Raw genomic sequence first — 26,407 nt, 5'->3', positions numbered from 1 at the left:
TGTAGTGATTCATGTCTTGTCCTGTCTTCAGTGGTCTCATGTTTTGTATACGTGAAAAAATACTGTTTACTTTGTAGTTCATCATTTAATGACAGACAAAACTTTTGCATGAGGATTAGTCTAAGATGTTTCCTTCGTGCCCAAGAGGAAGTGCAGAAATGTTAAATCATTCTGTGGTCAAACGCAGTTAGCTTTGTGTAAAAGGAAGGGAGCAGAATTGAGCTGAAGAAGTCAGAAAAGAACTTCACGTCCAGAATTTATATGAAATGTAACTTCTGTTTTTTGTCCCCACAGTTCTTCACTCTGTACACTAGAATTTCTCAGAGGTGTTTGGGCTGAATGCGAGGATGAAACCTGCTTTGTCCTGTGAGCTGTGGTTCTTCTGTGAGTACATAACTGGCCTTTTCTGTTCAGATCACACAGATAAGAACAACATTGATTATTTGTACCATTTTTTGCAATACTAAATAGAGGAGACTTGTGGTTTTTATTAACTTGACTGATGAGAGTGGATGACTATTTTACATATTATATGCAGTCATATTTTGACATTCTGAATTACCAAAATGTCTTTTTTTTCAATGAAATATTTGAGTTTCCTGTTGATGTCTGAAGTTTCTACCTTTTCTTGCAGTGTTCTTTCCACTCCTCTCCAATGGACAAGCTCAAGGTAACTGAACAGTTTTCTCTTTGTGTTTATTTTTTCACTAAATATAAATCTCATCATACTGTCTAACTCTTAATTACATCCTTCTCCTGCCCCCCCCCCATATAATTTGTATTATATACATTTAAACAGATTGTAACTATCATAAATGTGTGTTTTTGTTGCAGTTGTACAATTTATGCAAAATTGTGTTTGTACTGGATTCTAGATGCTGTGCTGACGACTGACCCCAACTGGTCCACTTTTTTTATTGGAGAGTCTGTGACCTTCATATGTGACATGAATGAAGGAGAAGATGCAGACTGGGAATACAAGATCAACAAGGATGGACGAGAATTTGTTCACTACAGTGCGTATGAACGCTACACATTACGACTTCTGTCTACAGACCGCAGTAGTGATTATCAGTGTGTTGGTCGCCGGAAGAGCTCCCAGTATATAAAGAACAGCAACACTGTCTCTCTAACTGTTTCAGGTGAGTCCTTAACATTTTATCAACATGACCAACAACATAAACTTATGATCTGTTTGTATACACGTCCCAATTATTTAATACAGTTTGCATTTAATTATTTGTATTGTGTAAACATTTAGAATACTGTAAAACCAGAGTATTTTTCCAGGTTTTGTCAAAATACACTGTGCTGAGACTGTCATCTAGAATTAACACGTGCATGTCCTTTGGTATAAAATAAGACCTGTTGTAGATAGAATATGTAAACTTTACTGCTCATAGAAATTTTGAGCACTACCTTATTGTCACAGTTTAACACCAATTCAACTAAGCTTCTGTCCAGTTAGGAAGCACAAGTTCTTCAAAGCTTCAACAGTTGAACAGGAGAGGCAACAGCAAGTATACCCCCAAAACAAAATTGTTTTGCAGGTGGTGGCCACAGACCATTTCCCTCTCTGTCTTCTTCCTGACTGATTTTTGTTTAGTTTTGTATTTTGTTAGTGCTCTTATGACTGCTGGTATTATGAGGCACTACCTGAGGCCAATTGAGGTTGCACAAGTAGTCCAGTTCCTCTGGACTACTTGTCCAGAAGAACTGGACGGCACATCTATGTGTACAGTTGTAAGAAGGCTTGTTGTTTCCCAGCATAGTCTCAAGAACATGAAGAAGATAGACAGGAGGGGCTGGACAGGGCTGTGAAAGAACAACATCCCATCAGCAGAACAGATATCTGCTTCTTTGTGTGAGGAAGAACAGGAGCAGCACTGCCAGAACCCAACAAAATGACTTCCAGGGGGCTACTCATTTGTTTGTTTGAATAATCTGTCAAACAGACTCCATGAGGGCCCCGACATCCTCTAGTGAGGCCTGTGTTCACAGCTCAGCACCATGCAGCTCGATTGATATTTGACAGAGAACACCACAATAGGCAGGTTTGCCAGTGACGCCGTGTTGTGTTAACAGATGAGAGCAGGTTCAAACTGAGGGCATGTGACAGATGAAAGAATCTGGAGACGACCTGGTCAGCATAATGCTGCATTACTGGTTTGATGGTGGGTCAGTGATGGTATCATCATCATCATCATCATCATCATCAATTTTAAAGTCCATTCTTCCCCTCGCGAGGGGGTTGGACGGTCAGGTGGTAGCCCGAATTTGCTGTCGCCATTCATCCCTGTCCTTGGCCATGTCGACTGTAAGGTTACAGGAATGATTGTCCTCCAGAACATTATCCATCCCTGTTTTCCATGGTTTCCCTCTACTTCTGGTCCCTTCTACTTTCAGTGTTTGGCACTTCCTTATCCAGGAGTGGCTGCGGTATGTGTGCCCAAACCAGTGAAGCCTGTTCCTTCTAAGGATGACCTCAAGGTGGACTAGGTCTAGCTTGCTGTAAAGTGTGGCTGTATCCACATGTGCCTGGGTGTTGACACCGTATATCCACCTAATCATAGCCCTCTCATTCCGAAGCAGCTTAAAGCGCTCCTCGTTTCTTATCACCCAGCACTCGCTGGCATACAACATAACACTGCGGACACATGAAGCATAGATTCTTCCTCGAGTGAGCAGACTTAGGGTGCGACAGGTGAGGATAGGCAACAGCTCTCTGAATTTGCCCCACACAGCTCTACAGCGTTTTGTGATGCTGGACAGGCTTCCACCTTCAGTGCTGATCGTGTCACCGAGGTAACAGAACTTATCGATGACTTCCAGACTGTGGTTGTCTATGCCAAGCTGGTCGAAAGGGCATCCATCAATAGGCCTTGTCAGGCCTCTGCATCTGGGACAGTGAAAGGTTGGATCTTCTCTCAGCCTGCCCTGGGTGCCGCTGCAGGCCTTATGCACCCAGTGGGAGCAGCCTACACAGTAGATGGAATTCCTGCCAATCCCTGCTCTGCATACACCACAGGGGAATTTGCCGGTGTCCTTCAGTATGTTCAAATCCTTGCCACTGCACAGTATCTTCGTCTTTCCCATGTTGACCCTCAGTCCTTTGCTTTCCATGTGTGTCTTCCACGTGGTCAGTCAGAGCTTTCAGCTCCTCGATGCTATCCGCGATAATGACCAGGTCATCAGTGCAGAGCATCTCCCAGGGGGCCTTCATCCCAAACTCTCTGGAGAGAGCTTCCAAGACGATGATAAATAGCAGTGGGCTCAGGACAGAGCCCTGATGTATGCCTACTTTGACTCTGATGGGGTCGCTATAAGTGTTGCCGACACGTATCTTGCTAGTAGCTTTGCTGTACATAGCTTTCACCGTACGGACAAGCCATTCCTCCACTCCTGACTTTCTCATAGCCCACCACAGTGCCTGCCTTGGGACTCTGTCAAAAGCCTTTTCCAAGTCTATGAAGGCGAAATAGAGCTGGCGGTTCTTATGAAGATATTTTTCCTGAAGCTGGCGTACAATAAAGATGGCATCAATCGTTCCTCTTCCAGGCATGAACCCAAACTGCATCTCATTGATGTTCACCATTTCTCTGATCAGCTTCTCTCAGACTCTTTCCAACACTTTTATGGCCTGGTCAAATAGCTTCAGGCCTCTGTAGTTCCCTATCTCGAGCGCGTCACCCTTACCCTTGTAGCAGTTCACAATTTAACTTTCGTCCCAGTCTGCAGGAATGTGACCCTCAATGATGATGTGGTTCATGAGTTCAGTGAGGAGGCTAGTGCATCTCTCTCCTGATGCTTTTAGCGCCTCAGCAACTACTCCTGAGGGGCCAGCTGCCTTGCCCACTTTCATCCTTTAGACTGCCTCTTTGACCATCTTCTCTGTGATCAAGATGGGGGCACCATACACAGGATCTGTTGCTGACAGGTCATCTGGATTCCAAGGGAATTCCACATTCAACAATCTTTCATAGTGCTGTTTCCATGCCTTCTTCTTAGCCTCATCATCTAAAGCCATGACACCATCATCGTCACAAACACACTTCTCTCCCATGACTTCCTGGTTTTCTCTCTTCATCTGCTTTGCAATTCTGAATATGTTGTCCTTCCCTTCTTTCACATTCTGCAGCTCCCACTCCTCTGCCGTCTTCTTGGCAAGGTAGACAGCTTGCTTGGCTTCTCTCTTGGCCACTAGGTAGGGTTCTTTGCTACCTCCTTTCTTCCACTCCTTCCAACACTTCCTCTTTCTCTGGATGGCATCATTCACTTCATTGTTCCACCACCATGTCTGCTTCCTGGGCGGACCTTTCTTTGTCCATCCACACACCTGCTCAGTTGCCTGCAGCAGGCCAGACTTCAGCCTGGACCATGCATCTTCTGCTGATACTGTGCTGGTTGTGTCAGATAGTATGGCATCCATGGTCTCTATGAACTGGGTTTTGTGTGCGGGGTCTCTCAGCTTCCAGGTGTGCAGCTTGGGTGTGTACGGGTGAGGTCTTGGGGGCTGGTATTTCAGTCTCAGGTCACACACAAGTAAGTTGTGCTGTGTCGCACACTCCTCTCCCGGTAAACCTTAATGTTCTTGGCACTCTTAAACTCAGTCCTTCGTCGCAGGAAGTAGTCAATCTGACTCCTGTGACCTCCGGACTGGTACGTCACCAGGTGTTGCTCGGGCTTGCATAAGAAAGAGTTGCCAATCACCAGGTCATGGGCCGTAGCGAATTCTAAGATCCGCTCTCCTTCCTAGTTTCGTTCCCCAAAGCCATGTCCTCCGTGCACTCCTTCGAATCCATCCGGCATACGTCCTATGTGGCCGTTGAAGTCGCTGCATAAGACGAGGGTCTCCTGGTTGTTGACTCTGCTGACCACGCTCTGCAGTTGGTCGTAGAACGCATCTGGGCAGGCAAATCCTTGGAGGGTTGCTCAAACCTCCATGTGCTAACCATTGGTACCCTGACTACTGTTTGATATTGAGATGAAGTCCTGAGAGTCATTGTTGGTCTTTATGCTGGGTTAGTGGGCCCTGGGTTCCTACAGGATCCTGATCCAGGTCTGGGAAGAGATCCCACAGCAAACCTTCCACGTCTCCTGATGACCATACCCAGACATTGTCAGATGTATGCAGGCATGTGGGGTCAATAGAAATGACTGAGTCGTATTATAAATTGTTGTCGTTGAATTCACACTATGTGGAACAGCCTGCTATTTAAATTTTTAATTTAGATTTTTGTTGATTTTGAATCAGCTCCTCAGTGAGATATTTGTTTTCACTGACTTCACATTTTATTGTCAATGAATTGCATTATGTATATAAGAATGAGTTCAACCTGAATATTTAGTTTTAGATCTGATGTGTGGTTTAATTGTTCATTTTTTGCTTTTTTTTGCAGTTTTAAATAACATAAAACATAGTTGTACTTTACAAATCAAGAATTTCACCTAATTATAGTTGGCAACTGATAAAATTTTCCGTCTTAACTGAAAACAGGACAGACTACTGTAAAAGTAAAACATCATTGTGTATCTTTCAGAGATGCAGTATATGTTTACAAATGACTGTCAGACAAAACAATGGAGAAACTGTAAATAATGTGCTTATTGAAATTAAGTTGACATTTCACACCACTGAAAATATCTTAAACTGCAAAGAAAATGATCATTATTTAGTGTTGAACGCAATTACATATTTGAATATGAAGAACTCAGAGGTAGTGTAAAAAGAAAACTTTTTATTCCATGAGAAGAATTGCATGTACTTATTTTTGTTTGGTTTTTATAACAGTTACACCCTGGCCCACACTGACAGCAGAAACAACAACCATACCAGTAGGAGGCAGTGTGACACTGACCTGCTCTGTGCAGAACTCTGTTGGATGGAAATATGACTGGGTCAGACGTACTGAGGGAACCTCTGAAGTTCTAATGGATCCAGTTAGAACAAATGATGAACAAAACAGAGTTATCAGTGTATCACAAGGAGGAATCTACCGGTGCAGAGGATCAAGAGGAAAACCGGTTTACTACACTGATCTAAGTAATGAGGTCACCATTGAGATAACCCGTGAGTTCAGTCATTATGATTAAAAAAATGCACATTTTGATGGTGACTGTTCAAACTGTGGTGAAACTGAAGTTTCTCTATTGATATAGTGTTTTCATTTCCTCACTGTTTCTGAAAACAGTTTCCATTGAGGCTGTTCTAAGACGACAACCAGACTGGACTCAGATGTTCAGTGGTGAAACAATCACTCTGACATGTGAGGTCCATGGAGGTGAAAACACCAAATGGGTGTATGAGTGGAGCGGACCGGAGTTAAATGTAGACTGGACAGATGATAATTACCAGACAGATGATAATTACCAGACATTTATTGTTTTTAAGTCCAGCAGTGGAGACTACATGTGTAGGGGTAAACTCAGAGATGACTCCTATTCTTCAACTGAGTGGAGTAAAGCCGTCACTTTGTCAGTATCAGGTAAGTCATGTTTGTTTGTTCTGTCAAAGTTCACAGCACAATTGTTGCACTCTACAAAGATTTTGCATCTTATTATTTTGTCCTTGGATGGTCAGAAGTTGACAGTTTGGACAGAAAACAGCCACTATGTTCATTCACTATAAAGTTAATAGCAAAAACACCATGTGTGATCTCTGCCTTCTACCTTTTACCATGATTACATGTACGGTCCACAGAGAACCACTTAGATTAATAACATACTGCTGAAGAGAACAACATTACAACTTTTATTGCTGAAGTGAGCCATAGGAGTTTTTTATAACTGTGTTTTAGAGTTTAATGAGTTAGCTGATGTTATCTGAAAGTGGACCAATGTAAGTTTTAAAAAAAACGATCATAGTTTCAGTCTGGAGTTTTCACACGTATGTTGAGTGTTAACCTGTTTATCATTGTTTTGGGGGATTTTTGTCATCAGTTCCCCTACATTTAAAATAGCATTCAGGTTGACTTAAATTTCTGTCCAATTAGGTCTGAATGTGTTTTGTGACTGGGTGATGGAGTAAGATGCCTACAGGTACTTTTAAAAGCATGTTGTACTGCATATAACTGATTCATTAATGTGGACAGTGATTAGATAAATAAATTACAGGCCAAACATGAATGAGACATAAAATTATTTACTGAACAAAGTTGATGCTGACTGAGTGGTCTGCCAGAGCTCAAGTCTACTGGAGTGCAGAATAAAGGAAAGCGCTGGTTTAAAAGTAGTAGGAAATGTGATGGTGGTATAGAGTAAAAAAACAGGCAGTGATGAGATGAAAGAGACAGTACTGTTGGAAGATAGACTATATGAAAGTAAATGGCAGCAGAATTAAAACACCAGGACATTGTGTAGTCCTGTACTATGAAGCAGGATTTAGATTATTGACTCTATTTCAAGTTGAATTTGATGATGGTGGCTCACTTCTTACTGGTGTACGTCTCCACGGTAACTAATGCTGAACACCTGACCTGCTCCAGAGCGGCTTGTGTTGGAGAGAACAGGTCAGCACAAAGAGGGGAACAGAAGAGTTACAGAGCTGTGAGCAATTTCAAACCTGTGTCAGTTCTTTAAGCCTTTGTCATCCATTGTTATCCTGAAACAGACACAAGTTCAACACTTAAAAAAAGTGTATTTATTGATTTAAATTCATTCTATATTTGTTCTTTACTTGCTATCATTTCACATCACCAAACAGCTGAAAGAAAAAGACTAAAAGTGTCCCACAGGCCATAAGAATGAGACATTAGTTTAATGATTTCATCTTCCACATCAACATGAAAAATAACTTTATTTTAATGACATGATTAATTATTCAATAAATTTGTCTCTTGAGTGGTTTTAAAGGACAGTGTTTGTAATTTCATTATAACATCTTGGGACACATTATTAAACCTGCATCTCAGCAACTTACTGATAGGCATATTATTTACACATTCACACAGTCTGCAGTTTTTTTGTAGCTTAACTTCCTGATTTTGGTTGGAGCACCTGTGCTGTTCTTAGCCTGTACTATATTTTATTTTCCTCTTATTGGTTTAGGATTGCAGTTTGATCTTCTGAGAAAAACATCAAGCACAAGTTATGTTTTTTCTGTTCAGTTTTCTTTACTTGCTCTGAGACTGTACGCTGCCAGGATTGCAGCTGAAAAAAATAAGACTAAAACTGTTTGACACACTGGAGTGATCCCTTTAGTTTGTTGGTGTTGGACAGTAAGTCCCATCTTAATTCACCAGTTATGACTGTTCAGCTAAAACTGTGAAAAGATGTTTTGGATATAATACCACTAAATATTTGTTGCATATAATTGGACAAAGCAGACTAACACAGAAATAAAGTCAATATACAGGATAAAACTGTTACATGTAGTCAACCAGCAACACATACTAACGTGGAGGAAAATCTTTTTCCAACAGATGCACCCTATTCTGTCCTCACTGTGTCTCCATCATGGCTGAGTCCTGGAGCTTCAGTAACTCTGAGCTGTGAGTGTAAACATCCGTCTGCAGGATGGAGGTTCTACTGGTATCAGGCTGTTCCTCTTCTATCAGGAACCTCCTACAGTTATGAGCTGCTGCCTGGTAGCATCAACGGGACTGAACAAGATTCCTTCATTATTCATGGACAGACACAGACAGCAGGATTTACATGTAGAGCTGGAAGAGGAGACCCAGAGTATTCCACTTATTACAGTGAACCTAAGTTTGTCTGGTCTGGAGGTCAGTTTATTTGTTTGTTTACTGCATTCTTTTTCTTTCTATTCAATTTGGTCTTTGCAGCCTCTTCAAGAGAAACAAATCTTAGAACTCAACAGTATTTAACATTTAATTGTTTGTATATATTTATATTTCCACAATGGAAGAAATGTGTTGATTGTTGTGACCCAAGGAACTTCTTAATTTTAGTTATTGGGGTTTTAATGTTGTTTTCTAAACAGATATTGTCATATACAGTGTTGTATTGCTTTACATTTAATTGTAAAATAGTTGTATAGAATTTAAACATGTTTCTCTTGAATTTAAACCGAGAAGTTTCCATTATGATGTATTTGCTTAATTTACTATTCTGAAGGAAAACAATTATTTCCACAGTGTTTTAATGTCACTGAACAGGATTTGTCCTAAAGTTTGATCCTTTTTCATGCTCTGTTTTTCAGATCTTCATTCAGCAGCGTCTCTTACAGTGAATCCTGACACAGTGCAGCACTTTGTCTCTAAATCTGTTTCACTGAGCTGTGAGGGAAGCTCCACTAAATGGAGAGTGAGCAGATTTACTGATGATGGCTTCCTGCTCCACTGTTCTGTCTGGGGAACAATGAGTGGATCAACATGTAATGTTAATATGATATGGTATGGTAATAGAGTGTACTGGTGTGAGTCTGGATCAACATTCAGCAACGCAGTCAACATCACTGGACAGAGTAAGTTATGACATTGTTTCCTGTATCTGTAATATTTCAGTCTTATGTAATTATGTCAGTTGACAAAATAAGGTGTGCTTGATTTATTCCATCGTCAATCATTAGAGGTCTTTGGTTCAACCATCTTTTATTTGTTTGAAACTTTTTTATCATAAAATCTGGATTTTTAAAATGGTGTCTGAAAGATAAATGTGTAAGTGTATATGTAAGATAAGATTGAAAATTTGTGAGATGTTTCCTAATAATTGTCCATCAGACGACACCAGCTGACCACTAAATTAATCTTCATGTTTGTGTTACAGATGATGATGGTGTTATCCTGGTGAGCCCTGTCCATCCTGTGACTGAGGGAGATTCTGTTACTCTTGGCTGCAGGTTGAAGACACAAAATGTTCTTTCTAATGTGCTTTTCTATAAAGACGACAAACTCATCCAAAATGATTCCAGATCAGAGATGAACATCTCTGCAGTGTCAAAGTCAGATGAAGGTTTCTACAAGTGTCAATATTCAGGAAAAGAATCAGCTCAGAGTTGGATGACAGTGAAAAGTGTGTAAATATTTCTATTGTTATTATTATTAATTTTAGTATCAGTAGTCTTTGTGAATGTGTAAATTCTGTTGAAGATTCTGCACATTATATATTTTTTCTTATTTCAGAGTCCAGTTCTGAAAACTCTTCATTTCCTGCTCTGCTGATCACTGGGCTGGTTTGTGGAGTTTTACTGATTCTGATCCTGCTGCCTCTCCTGGTGTTCTGCTGCAGAAAGATTAAGGGTGAGATGTTTTCCATCCAATAATGTACCAAAAATCACAGATAAATTCTAATGACATGACAAGGGAAGAAGAACTTGGATACTAAACAGTGTAATATTTGTCGTCTTTTTTACAGATCCACATTGTGACAGGTTGGTCAAACACTCTAGTGTCATTTTCAGCATTATAACAATACTTTCCATGTGTCTTATTCATTTCCTTCATGCACCAGGCTCTCTCAGTCTCTGTACGTCAATCAAAGCTCTGCTGTGCATCAACCAGAGAGCCAGAATGAAACTCAAGTTTACTCCTCTCTCCTCTATGGTCAGCCTTTCCTATTATTGTTCTCACTATTATTTCTATTACCCAGTTTGATTCTTTTCTTTTATCAAACCAAAAGCTCTTGGGACTAATTTGACATTGATTTTCTCTGACCTGTAGGTGATGCTGCTGTCTATGAATCAATCAGAGGCTCTGGAAACACTGACAGTGGTACAGTATAACCTTTGATTAATGTGGAGTTATGATAGATTATATTAAAAGGGACTAATCTGAACTCATTCAACGTTATTATTTTAGGTGGAGCAGCCAGTGAATATATTAATGTCACATCTTCCCACCAGCCTGAAGGTTGTGAAGGTCAGTGAGTGCACAAAGCATCAAACATAGTAATTTAGTAACTGTTATTTCAACTATCACTGTGTAAATATAAATAGGTTTGTGTGTGTATGAGAGACAAAGGATAGTAAAGAATCTCTATTCTAGCATTGCTCAAAGAATGAACTGCTATAAATGAATGTATGATTCAAAACAGAGCCCACCACAAAAGGTTTCACCCCTAAGACGGGCAGTTTGGCTGTTTTTCGATAAAGAAGGTGTAGAATTCCACTCATTCTCTTGCTGCTGTAGCAAAATGATAAATTTGCACCCATCTCACAGTTTAGAAGATTTCAAATCTGAGACAGAAAAAGATGATGGTAACTCAAGTTTAACTGTAGAATTCTCTCACAAATTCTGTACTGCTTGATAATATTTTGTATAAAAAATCAAATACGGCAGAAGGTGAGATTATTCTTACATCTTCACCACTATTATGTCTTTGATTTTCCATTTCTGAGTTGTTTTTGTTGTGATTTGTTTCAGATCCCTAAAAAGAAATGCATCATCAACAAAACAAGAGACTCACGGACAAAAACATAAAAAAACTAAAACAGTGCTCAAGTTCAAACATGTTTAACAATTTTCATCCAGCTGCTGCCATCCCAACATCAAACAGTATTTTGTTCAGTTTTGTTTTGGATCATGTTAAAGAATTCTGATCTGTGTTTAGCTGTGACATAAATAGCAACAGTGCTAATCCTGCTTTTATCCTTATCCTTGTTCTGTACATGTAGTTGTAATCTTGTTGTCATGTAAAGGTTAGAAGGTGTAGGACCATAGAAGTGTTTTTCATGTCAGTAATGATGTTAAGCAGGTTGGTTTGTTGTCACCAGGTTTATTAAACATGTCTGAATTTCTTGTTCACACAGTTAAATATTTGTGACAAACCTGTTTACGTTAACCTTATTATTCCTGCTCTCACTGTTATTGGGTAAATGTTTGTTTATGTAGCATCATGTTAAGAGATTTTATGAACAAAAATAAGAACATTATCACCAGTGTCAGTTTTATAGATTGGTACTTGTTTCAGTGAGAAGTCTGATGTGCTCAGTGATGAGTTGTATTAATACAATGTCTTTCTTTTTACACTGTATGTGCAGCCTTTGTATTTTATCTAAGTATTTTTCTGCTGAATATTGAATAAATAATCAGTTGACTTGACCACAATGGATGTATTTTTTCTCGTTGGAATGCTGAACAGCCCACCTTTCTTAGAACACGTTTGTATTCATTTCTCCTGGAACAAAACATGTTTTTATAGCTGCATCGTCACAACACACAGTCTTTGGTCACTGTCAGCTGCAACAACTTCAGTTCCTTTGAGTCCTTTAGCTGATCTTCATCCCTCTGGACACCCTGGTCAAAATATCTGCTACAGTGAAAACAACCTTGTGCTTTTAGAAACTGAATTAGAATCCTTCCCATCATGTTGTGGCTGATAGATGTGTTTTGAAGTCATTTTCTGCTGCTGTGTAATTTAGTCTAATTGACAAATGCAGATCAAAGGAACGCCAGAATGACAAAAAGTTTGTCTATTTTGTCGTTTAATAGATGATGTGTTTCAGGGGCAACTCTAGGATCAGAGGTTTAGGGGTGCTGAGCACCCAGAGGTGCCCAGCCAGGCAAGATAAATTTCTTTGTTTTGTACGTTTTAATGCAGTTTCACTCCCACATTTGTGAAAGAAAAGCATAACACTTTTTGAAAAGGTCTGTGACTAAACCATCCAATCTGATAAAGTTTATTTAAATGTGGAATCACCGCAAAGGAGGAATGCACTGGAATCTTAAAAGAAACATATCGTAGTCCTAATTTCTGGGAAAAGACGACTCATTTAGATACAGCAGCTCCTCAACATACACATAAACAGCATGTATGTTTCTGGAGTAAACCAGCCCCCTATACCAAGCACCAAAAAAACAAAAACAAAAATGGACCGAGGATTTTTTGACTTTTATTACCTCCGCCAGGAGGATATGTAATCACCAGAGTGTGTGTGTGTGTGTGTGTGTGTGTGTGTGTGTGTGTGTGTGTGTGTGTGTGTGTGTGTGTGTGTGTGTGTGTGTGTGTGTGTGTGTGTGTGTGTGTGTCTGTTTGTCTGTTAACAGCATAACTCAAAAAGTCATGGACGGATTTTCACCAAATTTTTACAGGATGTCCGGAAGAGCACAAGTAAGAATCGATTAGATTTTGGAGGTGATCCGAATCACCGTCTGGATCCAGGAATTTTTTGAAGGTCGAAGGACAATTGAGAGATGGCCGCCAGGTGTCAGTCTAAAGGCAAATAACCAAACAATGTGTTTTATATCTGATAACAGATATAAACACTGATACATTGATCCAACTTACAACATTACTCTTGATAGATAGACCATTTGATCTTACACTCTTACCTGAACCTGGCTCTTTTCTTCGAAAAAACAATCTTATGTCCATGATGAGGCTGTCTGTCTACACACACACACAATAGGAGTTATAATGTTAATGGGCATCCGGTCAGTTAGCTAGTCAGTAGCACCTTGGCTTTAATATTAATTCATGCACTGACACAACAGCTAGCTTCTCAGTCCAATTCAAACACACACTGACCACCTGTAACGTTTGCTAGCTAGAAAAAACGTAAGCTAACTCCTACCTAACAACATAAACAGTAACCTTTGATTAAATGCAGCAAAAATGAGGACTGGTAATGATAATAATGTGTTGGTATTGAGTGGTAGAAGTTCAAACCAGGTACTCACACCACTACGGCACATTACCTTCTGTGGGGCAGCGCTTAACTCTGCAGGTAGAGGCTCAGAGCCCGAGTTGGGAAAGTTGATCAGGATCAAACCATTTTGAGGCAAGATGGGGGAGGGGGTGCTGTATTTTTGTTGTTAAAACATTACGTATCAACCAAGTACTGTATGTTTTTTTTTACACTTTTCTGGTTTGTTAAAAGAAGGACATGCGATACCAAAAATAAAAATAAAAATCTTTTAAATTTTAGGGGTGCTGGGATTCAATTTGGGGGTCCTTCAGCACCCCCAAAAATGGGCCAGAAACGCCTATGATGTGTTTCATTACTGAGCTTATTGGAGACATTTCTACACCAGTTTTAAAGATGTTCTCTCTGTGTCTTATTATGGTTGTACTCAGTGTGAAATAGGATCATCTACATTTTCATCATCTGGAGGAAATGAGGAAGTAGGTGGAGGTTTGTGATCATTGCTGTTTGTCAGAAAGATGATGTAAAAACTAGCAGCTTGATTTCTTTGTTCTTAGTAGAAAGGAGAAGCATTTAGAAACAAAAAAATAATTAAATTTTAATGTGTATCTGGATCGTCTTCTTTAAAATTTCAAATGAGATCATTGGTTTTGGTGGAGGATGAGTCTACTGTGTGTGAACACTCAATGTGACGGAGACTGTGTCTAAATTTATAGTCATACTGTCCACACACAGAGGAAATGATTTCATTCACTCATGCTGACAGGTCCTGAATTGACTTGTTTAGCTCAGACAAATGGTTTCTTTAAGGTTTCATTGCTTCCTGTTTTCCACAGCAAAGGTGTGAAGTAGTTTTCTACACATTAAGTTTTGAAAATCAAACATGGTTTAATAATTTGTTTGATTTTGACATATCAAAGGTTTGTAACAAGGATTTGTTTTTACAAATGAATCCTGTTGTTCAGCTTTTGTTGCAGATAAATACAGTGTAACATCGACTCACTAATCCCAATAAATATCAAGAGTTTACATAAATTGCGATTAAAACAATTATCTGCACAATTTCCTACATGGTCTTTACTTGGATGTGATCTTACAAAATTCCTCAGCATCAGTATTTTAGCATGAAACTTGTACAAGACTCAAGCGTTTGTGGTTTCTAAGCATGAAGTGAACAAAGGAAGAGAGGCTATTGTTAGATTTTACAGAACGTATTTGAGCTGATGCTGGTATGAGACGGAACTTGTGCTCACCACATTCTCTCTGAGTGTTTTTCAGAAGCAGAGTGACACAGTGTCAGTGCTGGATGTGAGGATGGGACACGCTTTGTTCTCCATGCTGGGGTTGTTCTGTGAGTACACAAGTGACTCAGTTACACAGGAAACATTCTTGTGTCCAGTTTCTGTGGTGACATGACCAGATTTGTGTTTAGTAAACTGATTCTGATGACGGTGAACTTCTCAGAACAGTTGTGAGAGTCTGTTAATCAGCAGTAATTCTACTAGTTTTTATCTAAGTCGGGCCTCAGCTGCTGGTTTAAGGCTGTAATAATCATCCTGTTTGAATGTTTTACAGGAAGAGATATAATTCTAAGATATAATTCTGTTCTAAGGAATCGAACCTTAGATTCCAATCATGGTTTCTTTAAAAATAATCTTTGCATCTAAAATGATACCAGAACAGAGCTGCTCATTGCTGCAGTGTCAAAGTCAGATGAAGGCTTCTACAAGTGAGTGTTCAGGACAAACATCAGCACAGAGCTGGATGTCAGTAAAATGTAAGTATGATTAAAACTAACTTGTCTGCTCTAACTTTTGCCCTAGAAAAAGGGTGTCACTTACTTCAGTTGATTAGAACGAATAATTGATGGACTCGTGAATTCTGTTCTCACTGAGACATTCACAGGAACAGATATTTGGTTGAGAGGTCCCTAAACATTTGCACACTGATGTAGAAATTTGCTGTTGCCTTACAAACTTGTTGACCATGCAGGAAGTGTAGGTGCACTGGGGATGTTCAGTATAACATGCACAAATAAATATAATGTGTGATGTGATGGATGAAAAAAGACACTTAGAATATTTAATCCGAGCTGATCAAAGTTGTTTCTCCTTTAGTATTTGTTTTATTTTATTATTTTGTGTTTAAAAAGCAAATGTCAACTTATTTGTATTTGCAGAAGCTGGAATGAAAGTATCACCTTGTCTAAATGTTCTGTGGTCGAACCAACAGTGGTGTGAGTTGTTTTTTGTGGTTTTTTTTTTTTTTATAGAGAGACGGAAGTGGTACTGGACTGATCAAACAGGAAAAGAATTCTTCAGAAAACGTCTGATGCCCACCTGACATGAAACTTGTCTGTTTCTCACGGTTTACTGTCTATTCAAGCTTCCAGTTGGTACAAAGTGGACGTATTTCTCAGACAGAACAAGTGTCAAAGCGTCAGTGCTGGATTTGAAGATGGGACACACTTTGCTGTCTGTGCTGTTGTTACACTGTGAGTACCAGATACTTTTTACCAACTCTTTTGCTTCGTTCTTGTTGACAGAATTATAGAAAATGAGTTATTTTGATGTAGAGTCAGAGAACTGAGTTAAATCATCACAGAAACATATTATTGGTTCATCACAGTGATCATTTAACAGATTTTATACATTAAACTGTTTCATATTCCACTGTGAATGTCAGTCATAGATCCCCAGTTGTTTCATTTTAATAATGTCTGAAGTTTCAATCTTTATTTCAGTGCTGAATACACTCCTCTACTGTGGACATGCTCAAGGTAACGGCTCTGTTTACTTTGTCTTCATTCATTTCATTCACTGAGGATGAGTCTTTAGCTGTCTTCATTATTTTAATCAATGTGTCCACACATATTGTAGAGTCAAACTAAAGTAGTTTGTCAGTCCATGTTTGTGTTCAGTTCCAGATGCTGTGCTGACGACTGACCCCAACTGGTCCACTTTATATACTGGAGAGTCTGTGACCTTCATATGTGACATGAAGGAAGGAGACGATGCTGGCTGGGAATACAAAATCAACAAGGATGGACGAGATTATATTTACTACAACACACTCAAACGCTACACAGTAGGACCTCTGTCTGCAGGTCACAGTGGTGATTATCACTGTGTTGGTCGCTGGAGGAGCTCAAATTCTACAAAGAACAGTAACACTGTCTCTTTAACTGTTTCAGGTGAGTCCTTCATGTTTTATCAACATGACCAACAGCACAAATTTATGATTCCTGTTTATATACTCATTTACAGTATGTAATACAGTTTTGAATTATTGTAAAGTACAGCATTACATTCTTGATTTTAGACTCTAAGAAGAAATAATTTAGAGCTAATGTGAAAAGAAAACATGACTAAAAATATATTTTCCCTAAAAACTGTTGATCAGTTGCAATGAGAATAATTGCATGTTGTTGTTTTTTTTTTGTTTTTTGTTTTTAATAACAGCTAAACCCAGGGCCACACTGACAGCAGAAACAACAACCATACCAGTAGGAGGCAGTGTGACACTGACCTGCTCTGTGCAGAACTCTGTTGGATGGAAATATAAGTGGTTCAGACGTACTCAGAGAACCTCTGAAGTTCTAATGGATCCAGTTAGAACAAATGATGAAGAAAACAGAGTTATCAGTGTATCACAAGGAGGAATCTACCGGTGTGGAGGAATAAGAGGAAAACAGCTTTACAACACTGATCGAAGTGATGAGGTCACCATTGAGATAACCTGTGAGTTCAGTCATTTTGATTGAAAAATACACACTTTGATCATTGAAATTAGAAATGTGATGAAGCAAAAATCGTAAAAAATTTTCTGCTGATATTGTGTTTTTTATTCCCTTAACTGTTCCCAACTGAAAACAGTTTCTAATGAGGCTGTTCTAAGACGACAACCAGACTGGACTCAGATGTTCAGAGGTGAAAGAATCACTCTGACATGTGAGGTCCATGGAGGTGAAAACACTAAGTGGGTGTATGACTGGAGAGGACCTGGGTTAAATGAAGACTGGACATATGAGAACTACCAGACATTCATTGTTTCTGAGTCCAGCAGTGGAGACTACATGTGTAGGGGTAGACTCAGAGATGACTCCTATTCTTCAACTGAGTGGAGTAAAACTGTCACTTTGTCAGTATCAGGTAAGTCATGTTTGTTGTTTGTTGTGTTAAAGTTCTTTGATTCTGTGATGATTTTACATCTTTAGTCAGACAATGAGTTAACTGATGTTAATCTGAAGTGGACCAATGTAAGTTTTACAAAAGAAACTAGTATAGTTGTAATCTTGAGTTTTCGAAGGTACATTATTGAGTGAAGTCTATTACATTTAAAAGGAAATTGAAGCTGGCTTGGGGCTGCACAGTGTCGTAGTGGTTAGCACTTTCACCTTGTTGCAAGAAGATTCCCGGTTCAAATCCCGGCCTGAGCCTGGGATCTTTCTGCATGGAGTTTGCATGTTCTCCCTGTGCATGCGTGGGTTTTCTCCGGGTACTCCGGCTTCCTCCCACAGTCCAAAAATATGCTGAGGTTAATTGATTACTCTAAATTGTCCGTAGGTGTGAATGTGAGTGTGATTGTGTGTCTGTATATGTAGCCCTGTGACAGACTGGTGACCTGTCCAGGGTGTCCCCTGCCTTCGCCCGAGTCAGCTGGGATAGACTCCAGCACCCCCCATGACCCTAATGAGGATAAAGCGGTGTATAGAGAATGGATGGATGAAGCTGGCTTGAGCTGTTGTCCAATTTGGATTGAATGTTTTTATGACTACTGGGTGATAGAGTAAGATATTTACAGGTACTTTTAAAGGCATGTTGTACGGCATATTGGGTAGAGCAACTACTGTGTATACAGAATACTATTATGTAGATTCATTAGTGTGGACAGTGATGAGAGAAGTATTTTACAGGACAATCATAATATACATACTGTTACAAACTCAGCTCGTTTTGGGGAAAAGGGAAGTAACATAAAATCAGTTGTTAATTGTATTGAGGATATTTATTAACAAAAGAATAAAATTGCGACAATCAAACAAAAATAAAATGAGGCAATAACTAAATGAATGCTGGAAATTAAAATACAAAATGAAAACACAAAGAGACTCGAACCTAGAGTTCTGTCCCAAAATAAATCCTAACAGTCAAAAGTAGCGTGTGTGAAATACAATGAATGAAACTCGTGCCTCCAAATGTACAGAGTTTTATAACGTCTAACAAAGTTTCAACTAAGCCAAGGGACATGAGCATGGCTGGTTACAGCATCAAGCTGCCGAGCTTCAGGCTTGCCGGCTTCTCATACTGATCCATGCAGGCTCCGGATTGGCTGACTTTGGTTCAGGTCAGCTGCTCTAAATCAGACTCCATAGGGCACAGGTGTGGAGGATCAGCTGCAGCGGCAACCTGAAAAAAACACAGGCACACGCAAACACCACACAAGCACACAAGAGGAGGAGACCAGAATAAGGCGGCGCCCGTAACACATACCGAATCAATTCCTGAACACTGTTGATGCTGACTGAGTGGTCTGCTACAGCTCAGTTAAAGTCTCAGAATAAAGGAAAATGCTGGTTTAAAAATAGTAGGAAATGTGATGGAGTAGAGTAAAAACAGAGGCAGTGACGAGATGAGACGGTATTGTTGGAAGAAAGATTTTCTGAAAGTAAATGGCAGCCGAGTCAACACACTGGGACACTATGTTGTGGTCAAAGCACATGGTTGTAACTATGCTGTTGGTCTTGTGTGTTATTTGTAAACTGAAGAGGAGTTAGTTCAGAGTCCTGTACTACGAAGCAGGATTTGAGATTATTGACTTAATTTCCAGTTGAATTCTGGGTTTGTAGAACTACGATGGTGGCTGGTGTACGTCTCCTTGATAACTTATGCTGAACACCTGACCTGCTGCGGAGCGAGTTCTGTTGGAGATAAGAGGTCAGGAACGTAAAAGCAGTGTGAACTGACCAGTCTGTTTTCTTCAAAAAGACCATCAGCATTACTAAAAGTTCCAGAGGAGCTCTGTATGCAGATAGTCAGAGGGGAACATGAGAATTTATGGAGCTGTGAGTAATTTCAAAGCTATTTCACTGCATTTGTCGAGTGATACAATCCTAAAACAGACACAAATTTAACACTTAGAAGAGCTTCCTCATTGATTTAAGTTCTTTTTATATTTATTCTTTACTTGCTATCATTTAACACGGCCAAACAGCAGAAACAGAAACTGAGCACTGCAGACCGGGAACACCCCACAAGAACTGCAGTTTTTTGCTCTGAACCAGTTGTCCATCCATCACAATTTGGTCCTTATCAAACTCACTTCAATCCTTACACTTGCCCATTTTTCTTGCTTCTAATGCATCAACTTTGTGTTCTTTGGACAAAATCTTTGTGTCTTTTATTGCAGTGTCACAGAGAAGGAGGGTGTTTGTGTATCATGTGTGTGTGTCCTCCACAAACACTTCTGATATGATGGGTTCTTCTTCAGTACTGGTTCTGATCAACCTGTTAGAAATATATTAAGTTGTACACATTTACTTGCCATCTTCCATTCGATTCAAGTCGGTCAAGGAATCACGAGTTGTTTTTCCCGTTCATTCTTTTTTTACCTGCTCTGAGACTGTGCACTGCCAGGGTTGTGGCTGAAAAAATAAGACTGACAAGACTTCGAAATGCCAGAATGCATCTAAGCAGCAAATTAATTTTGTAGAATATACAGTTATAATAACAGTCAGATGAACTTGTGTCCTAATAATCTGGTGGTGATATTGAGAAGCCTGTTAGTGACACATTCACATGATCTGCCGTTATTGTTGGGATCTAGAATCACACTTAAACTCCTGAAATAATTCATGCAACCATATTTACTTCTTTTCTCTTCAAAATGAGCATAGAATTGAATGTAGTTTTTGTGAATTCAGTTGTTGCATCCAGATTTAGAACAGTAAGTAATCTGGCCTTTAAACACAGAGGAAACAGCTGAGTGGGATGTAATCTGTTTTTATTTTTTTGTCAAGTTTCTCAAGTTGGAGGACAATGATTACCTTTTTTATCTTTATTCTAAACTCACTGACAGGTAAACCAAAGGCCCTGTTAAATGCTGACGTCAGAGACATTCCAGTAGGAGTCAGCGTGACCCTGATCTGCTCAGTGAACCCATCATCTGGATGGAAATATTACTGGTACAGAGATGAGAAATTTTCTCATCCTTTGACCTCCCAAGATGCTGTTTTCCATTCAAATGGAAAAATCAGTGTCTCAGAGGGAGGATTGTACAGGTGCAGAGGAGGAAGAGGAGACCCTGTTTATTCCACAGAGTACAGTTATTCAGTCAGAATCAGAAACAATGGTGAGTTTGAAGGTTTCTAAGTTTACAAAACATAAAAAAGATTCTGAGTATTTCTAAATGCCATTATTATGTTATGAAGTCGGTATGGTGAAAGTTGATTTAAGCTGTTATGTTTCTTTCTCTTGTGGTGATTCTTGAACATGGACAGTCCCAAACAGGGCAGTTTTGACTCTGCAACCTGACTGGCCTCAGATATATAGAGGAGAGAAGAGAACTCTGAAATGTGAGATCCATGGAGGAGACATTGAATGGAAATATGAATGGAAATCTACCAGTTCAAAGAAACCTCCAAATCAAAATGAATTCATCATTTTTTCTTCTAATTCACTCTACAATGGAGAGTATCAGTGTAAAGGCATCACGAAAACCACAAAACAATCTTCAACAGCCTGGAGTGATCCCTTCAGTTTGTTAGTGTTGAAAAGTAAGTCCCATCTTAATTCACCAGTTATGACTGTTCAGCTGAAACTGTGAAAAGATGTTTTGTCTTTGATACTTCTAAATATTTGTTGCATATTTTTAGACATAGCAGGCTGACACACAGAAATAAAGCAAATACACAGGATCCAATTGTTACATGTAATCAACCAACAACACACAGTAACATGTTTTAAGTGGAGGAAAATCTCTTTCCAACAGATAAACCCAAAGCTGTCCTCACTGTGTCTCCATCATGGCTGAGTCCTGGAGCTTCAGTAACTCTGAGCTGTGAGTTTAAACATCCATCTGCAGGATGGAGGTTCTACTGGTATCAGGCTGTTCCTGATCTATCAGGAACCTCCTACAGTTATGAGCTGCTGCCTGGTAGCATCAACGGGACTGAACAAGATTCCTTCATTATTCATGGACAGACACAGACAGCAGGATTTACATGTAGAGCTGGAAGAGGAGACCCAGAGTATTACACTGATTACAGTGAACCTAAGTTTGTCTGGTCTGGAGGTCAGTTTATTTGTTTGTTTATTGCATTCTTTCTCTTTTTGTTCAGTTTGGTCTTTGCAGTCTGTTCATGAGAAACAAATCTTAGAACTCAACGGTATTTAATTTTTAACTGATTGTGTGCATTTATATCTCCATAATGGAACAAAAGTATTGATTATTGTAACCCAAGGAACTTCTCATTCTCAGTTTTTGGGGTTTTAATGTTGTTGTTTTTTTGTAGAATCTACATGTTTGTCTTTAATTTAAATTCAGAAGTTTCCATCATGATGTATTTGCTTAATTTTCTACTCTGAAGGACAATGATTATTTCAGTCATGTTTTAATGTCACTGAATCCTTTTTCATTGTTTGTTTTTCAGATCTTCATTCAGCAGCGTCTCTTACAGTGAATCCTGACACAGTGCAGCACTTTGTCTCTAAATCTGTTTCACTGAGCTGTGAGGGAAACTCCACTAAATGGAGAGTGAGCAGGTTTACTGATGATGGCTTCCTGCTCCACTGTTCTGTCTGGGGAACAATGAGTGGATCAACATGTAATGTTAATAGGATACATTACGGTACTGTAGTGTACTGGTGTGAGTCTGGATCAACATTCAGCAACGCAGTCAACATCACTGGACAGTGTAAGTCACAATATGTCGTCCTGTAACTGTATTATGTCAATGTTACAATTTGCAGCATGGGAATTATAAAGAATGAAATAGTCAAACATATTCTGTTTTGTGGATTTAAGGGTGGTCTGTACAGTAATTATGTCAGTTATCAGATAAGTTGTGCTTGGTTTATTCCATCTGAAATCATTAGAGGTCTTTGGCTCGACCCTCTCCTTTATTTGAAACTTTTTCATCATAAAGCCTGATTTTTAAAATGGTGTCTGAAATTTCATCTTGGTATAATAAGAAACAAATTTCTGTTTGTTCCTTGAGAAGTCCCATCTTTGAACACACATTGGAAAAAACGATAGTACAGATGTCAACTGGAGATATTTTCTGAAAAATGTGTACTTTGATGTGAAAACATCCCAAACAAATATGGAATACTTTATAATAGTAAATACTTGGTCACAGAAATGAAGGTTTTTGTGAAAATGTCATAACTGATAACCATGTTGACACTTCAGAATTCTTTCATTTCAATTTGAGACATCAGCAATATTTAAGTTTTTTTCTGGTTCAACTTCATACTGAAGTTATGAAATATGCAATCAATATTACAGATCTGGAGTCAGTGTCATGATGAAAGAAACAACGCAGTGAGATGTCATTGAGACAACTTCAAATATTAATGAGTAAAACTACCTACTGAATATCTGTGGAATGACCTCCTTGTTTGTTGCTGGGTTTAGATTTCTGCTGTATTCATGATTGAAAAGTACATTTTAGACACTATATAAGATAAAATAGAAAACCTGTGAGATGTTTCCTAATAATTGTCCATCAGATGACACCAGCTGACCACTAAATGAATCTTCATGTTTGTATTCCAGATGATGATGGTGTTATCCTGGTGAGTCCTGTCCATCCTGTGACTGAGGGAGATTCTGTTACTCTTGGCTGCAGGTTGAAGACACAAAATGTTCTTTCTAATGTGCTTTTCTATAAAGACGACAAACTCGTCCAAAATGATTCCAGATCAGAGATGAACATCTCTGCAGTGTCAAAGTCAGATGAAGGTTTCTACAAGTGTCAATATTCAGGAAAAGAATCAGCACAGAGTTGGATGGCAGTAAAAAGTGTGTAAACATTTACATTATTCTTGTTTTTAGTTTTAGAAGCAGCAGTCTTTTGAAAATGTGTAAATTCATTTGGTGATTCTGCACATTATATATTTTTTCTAATTTCAGAGTCCAGTTCTGAAAACTCTTCATTTCCTGCTCTGCTGATCATTAGGCTGGTTTGTGGAGTTTTACTGATTCTGATCCTGCTGCCTCTCCTGGTGTTCTGCTGCAGAAAGATTAAGGGTGAGATGTTTTCCATCCAATAATGTACCAAACATCACAGATAAATTCTAATGACATGACAAGGGAAGAACAACTTGGATACTAAACAGTGTAATATTTGTTGTCTTTTTTACAGATCCACATTCTGACAGGTTGGTCAAACACTCTAGTGTCATTTTCAGCATTATAACAATACTTTCCATGTGTCTTATTCATTTCCTTCATGCACCAGGCTCTCTCAGTCTCTGTACGTCAATCAAAGCTCTGCTGTGCATCAACCAGAGAGCCAGAATGAAACTCAAGTTTACTCCTCTCTCCTCTATGGTCAGCCTTTCCAATTATTATTTTCACTATTATTTCTGTTACCCAGTTTGATTCTTTTCTTTTATCAAACCAAAAGCTCTTGGGACTAATTTGACATTGATTTTCTCTGACCTGTAGGTGATGCTGCTGTCTATGAATCAATCAGAGGCTCTGGAAACACTGACAGTGGTACAGTATAACCTTTGATTAATGTGGAGTTATGATAGATTATATTAAAAGTGACTAATCTAAATTCATTCAATGTTATTATTTCAGGTGGAGCAGCCAGTGAATATATTAACGTCACATCTTCCCACCAGCCTGAAGGTTGTGAAGGTCAGTGAGTGCACAAAGCATCAAACATAGTAATTTAGTAACTGTTATTTCAACTATCACTGTGTAAATATAAATAGGTTTGTGTGTATGTGAGACAAAGGATAGTAAAGAATCTCTATTCTAGCATTGCTCAAGAATGAACTGCTATAAATGAATGTATGATTCAAAACAGAGCCCACCACAAAAGGTTTCACCCCTAAGACGGGCAGTTTGACTGTTTTTCGGTGTAGAATTCCACTCATTCTCTTGCTGCTGTAGCAAAATGATAAATTAGCGCCCATCTCACAGTTTAGAAGATTTCAAATCTGAGACAGAAAAAGATGATGGTAACTCAAGTTTAACTGTAGAATTCTCTCACAAATTCTGTACTGCTTGATAATATTTTGTATAAAAAATCAAATACGGCAGAAGGTGAGATTATTCTTACATCTTCACCACTATTATGTCTTTGATTTTCCATTTCTGAGTTGTTTTTGTTGTGATTTGTTTCAGATCCCTAAAAAGAAATGCATCATCAACAAAACAAGAGACTCACGGACAAAAACATAAAAAAAAAAAACAGTGCTCAAGTTCAAACATGTTTAACAATATTCATCCAGCTGCTGCCATCCCAACATCAAACAGGATTTTGTTCAGTTTTGTTTTGGATCATGTTAAAGAATTCTGATCTGTGTTTAGCTGTGACATAAATAGCAACAGTGCTAATCCTGCTTTTATCCTTATCCTTGTTCTGTACATGTAGTTGTAATCTTGTTGTCATGTAAAGGTTAGAAGGTGTAGGACCATAGAAGTGTTTTTCATGTCAGTAATGATGTTAAGCAGGTTGGTTTGTTGTCACCAGGTTTATTAAACATGTCTGAATTTCTTGTTCACACAGTTAAATATTTGTGACAAACCTGTTACGTTAACCTTATTATTCCTGCTCTCACTGTTATTGGGTAAATGTTTGTTATGTAGCATCATGTTAAGAGATTTTATGAACAAAATAAGAACGTTATCACCAGTGTCAGTTTTAGTGAGAAGTCTTATGTGCTCAGTGATGAGTTGTATTAATACAATGTCTTTCTTTTACACTGTATGTGCAGCCTTTTTATTTTATCTAAGTATTTTTCTGCTGAATATTGAATAAATAATCAGTTGACTTGACCACAATGGATGTATTTTTTCTAGTTGGAATGCTGAACAGCCCACCTTTCTTAGAACCGTTTGTATTCATTCTCCTGGAACAAAACATGTTTTATAGCTGCATCGTCACAACACACAGTCTTTGGTCATTGTCAGCTGCAACAACTTCAGTTCCTTTGAGTCCTTTAGCTGATCTTCATCCCTCTGGACACCCTGGTCAAAATATCTGCTACAGTGAAAACAACCTTGTGCTTTTAGAAACTGAATTAGAATCCTTCCATCATGTTGTGGCTCATGGATGTGTTTTGAAGTCATTTTCTGCTGCTGTGTAATTTAGTCTAATTGACAAATGCAGATCAAAGGAACGCCAGAATGACAAAAAGTTTGTCTATTTTGTCGTTTAATAGATGATGTGTTTCAGTGTTCAGCTTATTGGAGACATTTCTACACCAGTTTTAAAGATGTTCTCTCTGTGTCTTATTATGGTTGTACTCAGTGTGAAATAGGCTCATCTACATTTTCATCATCTGGAGGAAATGAGGAAGTAGGTGGAGGTTTGTGATCATTGCTGTTTGTCAGAAAGATGATGTAAAAACTAGCAGCTTGATTTCTTTGTTCTTGGTAGAAAGAAGCATTTGGAAACAAAAAAAAAAATTTAATATGTTATTGTATCTGGACCGTCTTCTTTAAAATTTCAAATGAGATCATTGGTTTTGGTGGAGGATGAGTCTACTGTGTGTGAACACTCAGTGTGACGGAGACTGTGTCTAAATTTATAGTCATACTGTCCACACACAGAGGAAATGATTTCATTCACTCATGCTGACAGGTCCTGAATTGACTTGTTTAGCTCAGACAAATGGTTTCTTT

At 38.8% G+C, this 26,407-nt stretch overlaps 1 protein-coding gene across 1 annotated transcript in view; it reads left to right on the top strand.

The window, feature by feature from the left end:
- The window catches only part of LOC110971739 (uncharacterized), a 157,503-nt gene that overhangs the window by 19,125 nt on the left and 111,971 nt on the right, over positions 1 to 26,407 (top strand). The window contains exons 19-22 of the mRNA XM_051944223.1: positions 635 to 670; positions 876 to 1,142; positions 5,792 to 6,070; positions 6,192 to 6,245. Of these exons, the coding sequence (XP_051800183.1) occupies positions 635 to 670; positions 876 to 1,142; positions 5,792 to 6,070; positions 6,192 to 6,245 (636 nt within the window). The remainder of the gene's footprint in view (positions 1 to 634; positions 671 to 875; positions 1,143 to 5,791; positions 6,071 to 6,191; positions 6,246 to 26,407) is intronic.

The sequence above is a fragment of the Acanthochromis polyacanthus genome, chromosome 23 (genome assembly GCF_021347895.1).
Source record: "Acanthochromis polyacanthus isolate Apoly-LR-REF ecotype Palm Island chromosome 23, KAUST_Apoly_ChrSc, whole genome shotgun sequence".
Taxonomy (NCBI): Eukaryota; Metazoa; Chordata; class Actinopteri; family Pomacentridae; genus Acanthochromis; species Acanthochromis polyacanthus.
The sequence above is the reverse complement of the archived record's forward strand: the minus strand, read 5'-3'. Positions and strand labels throughout refer to the sequence as shown.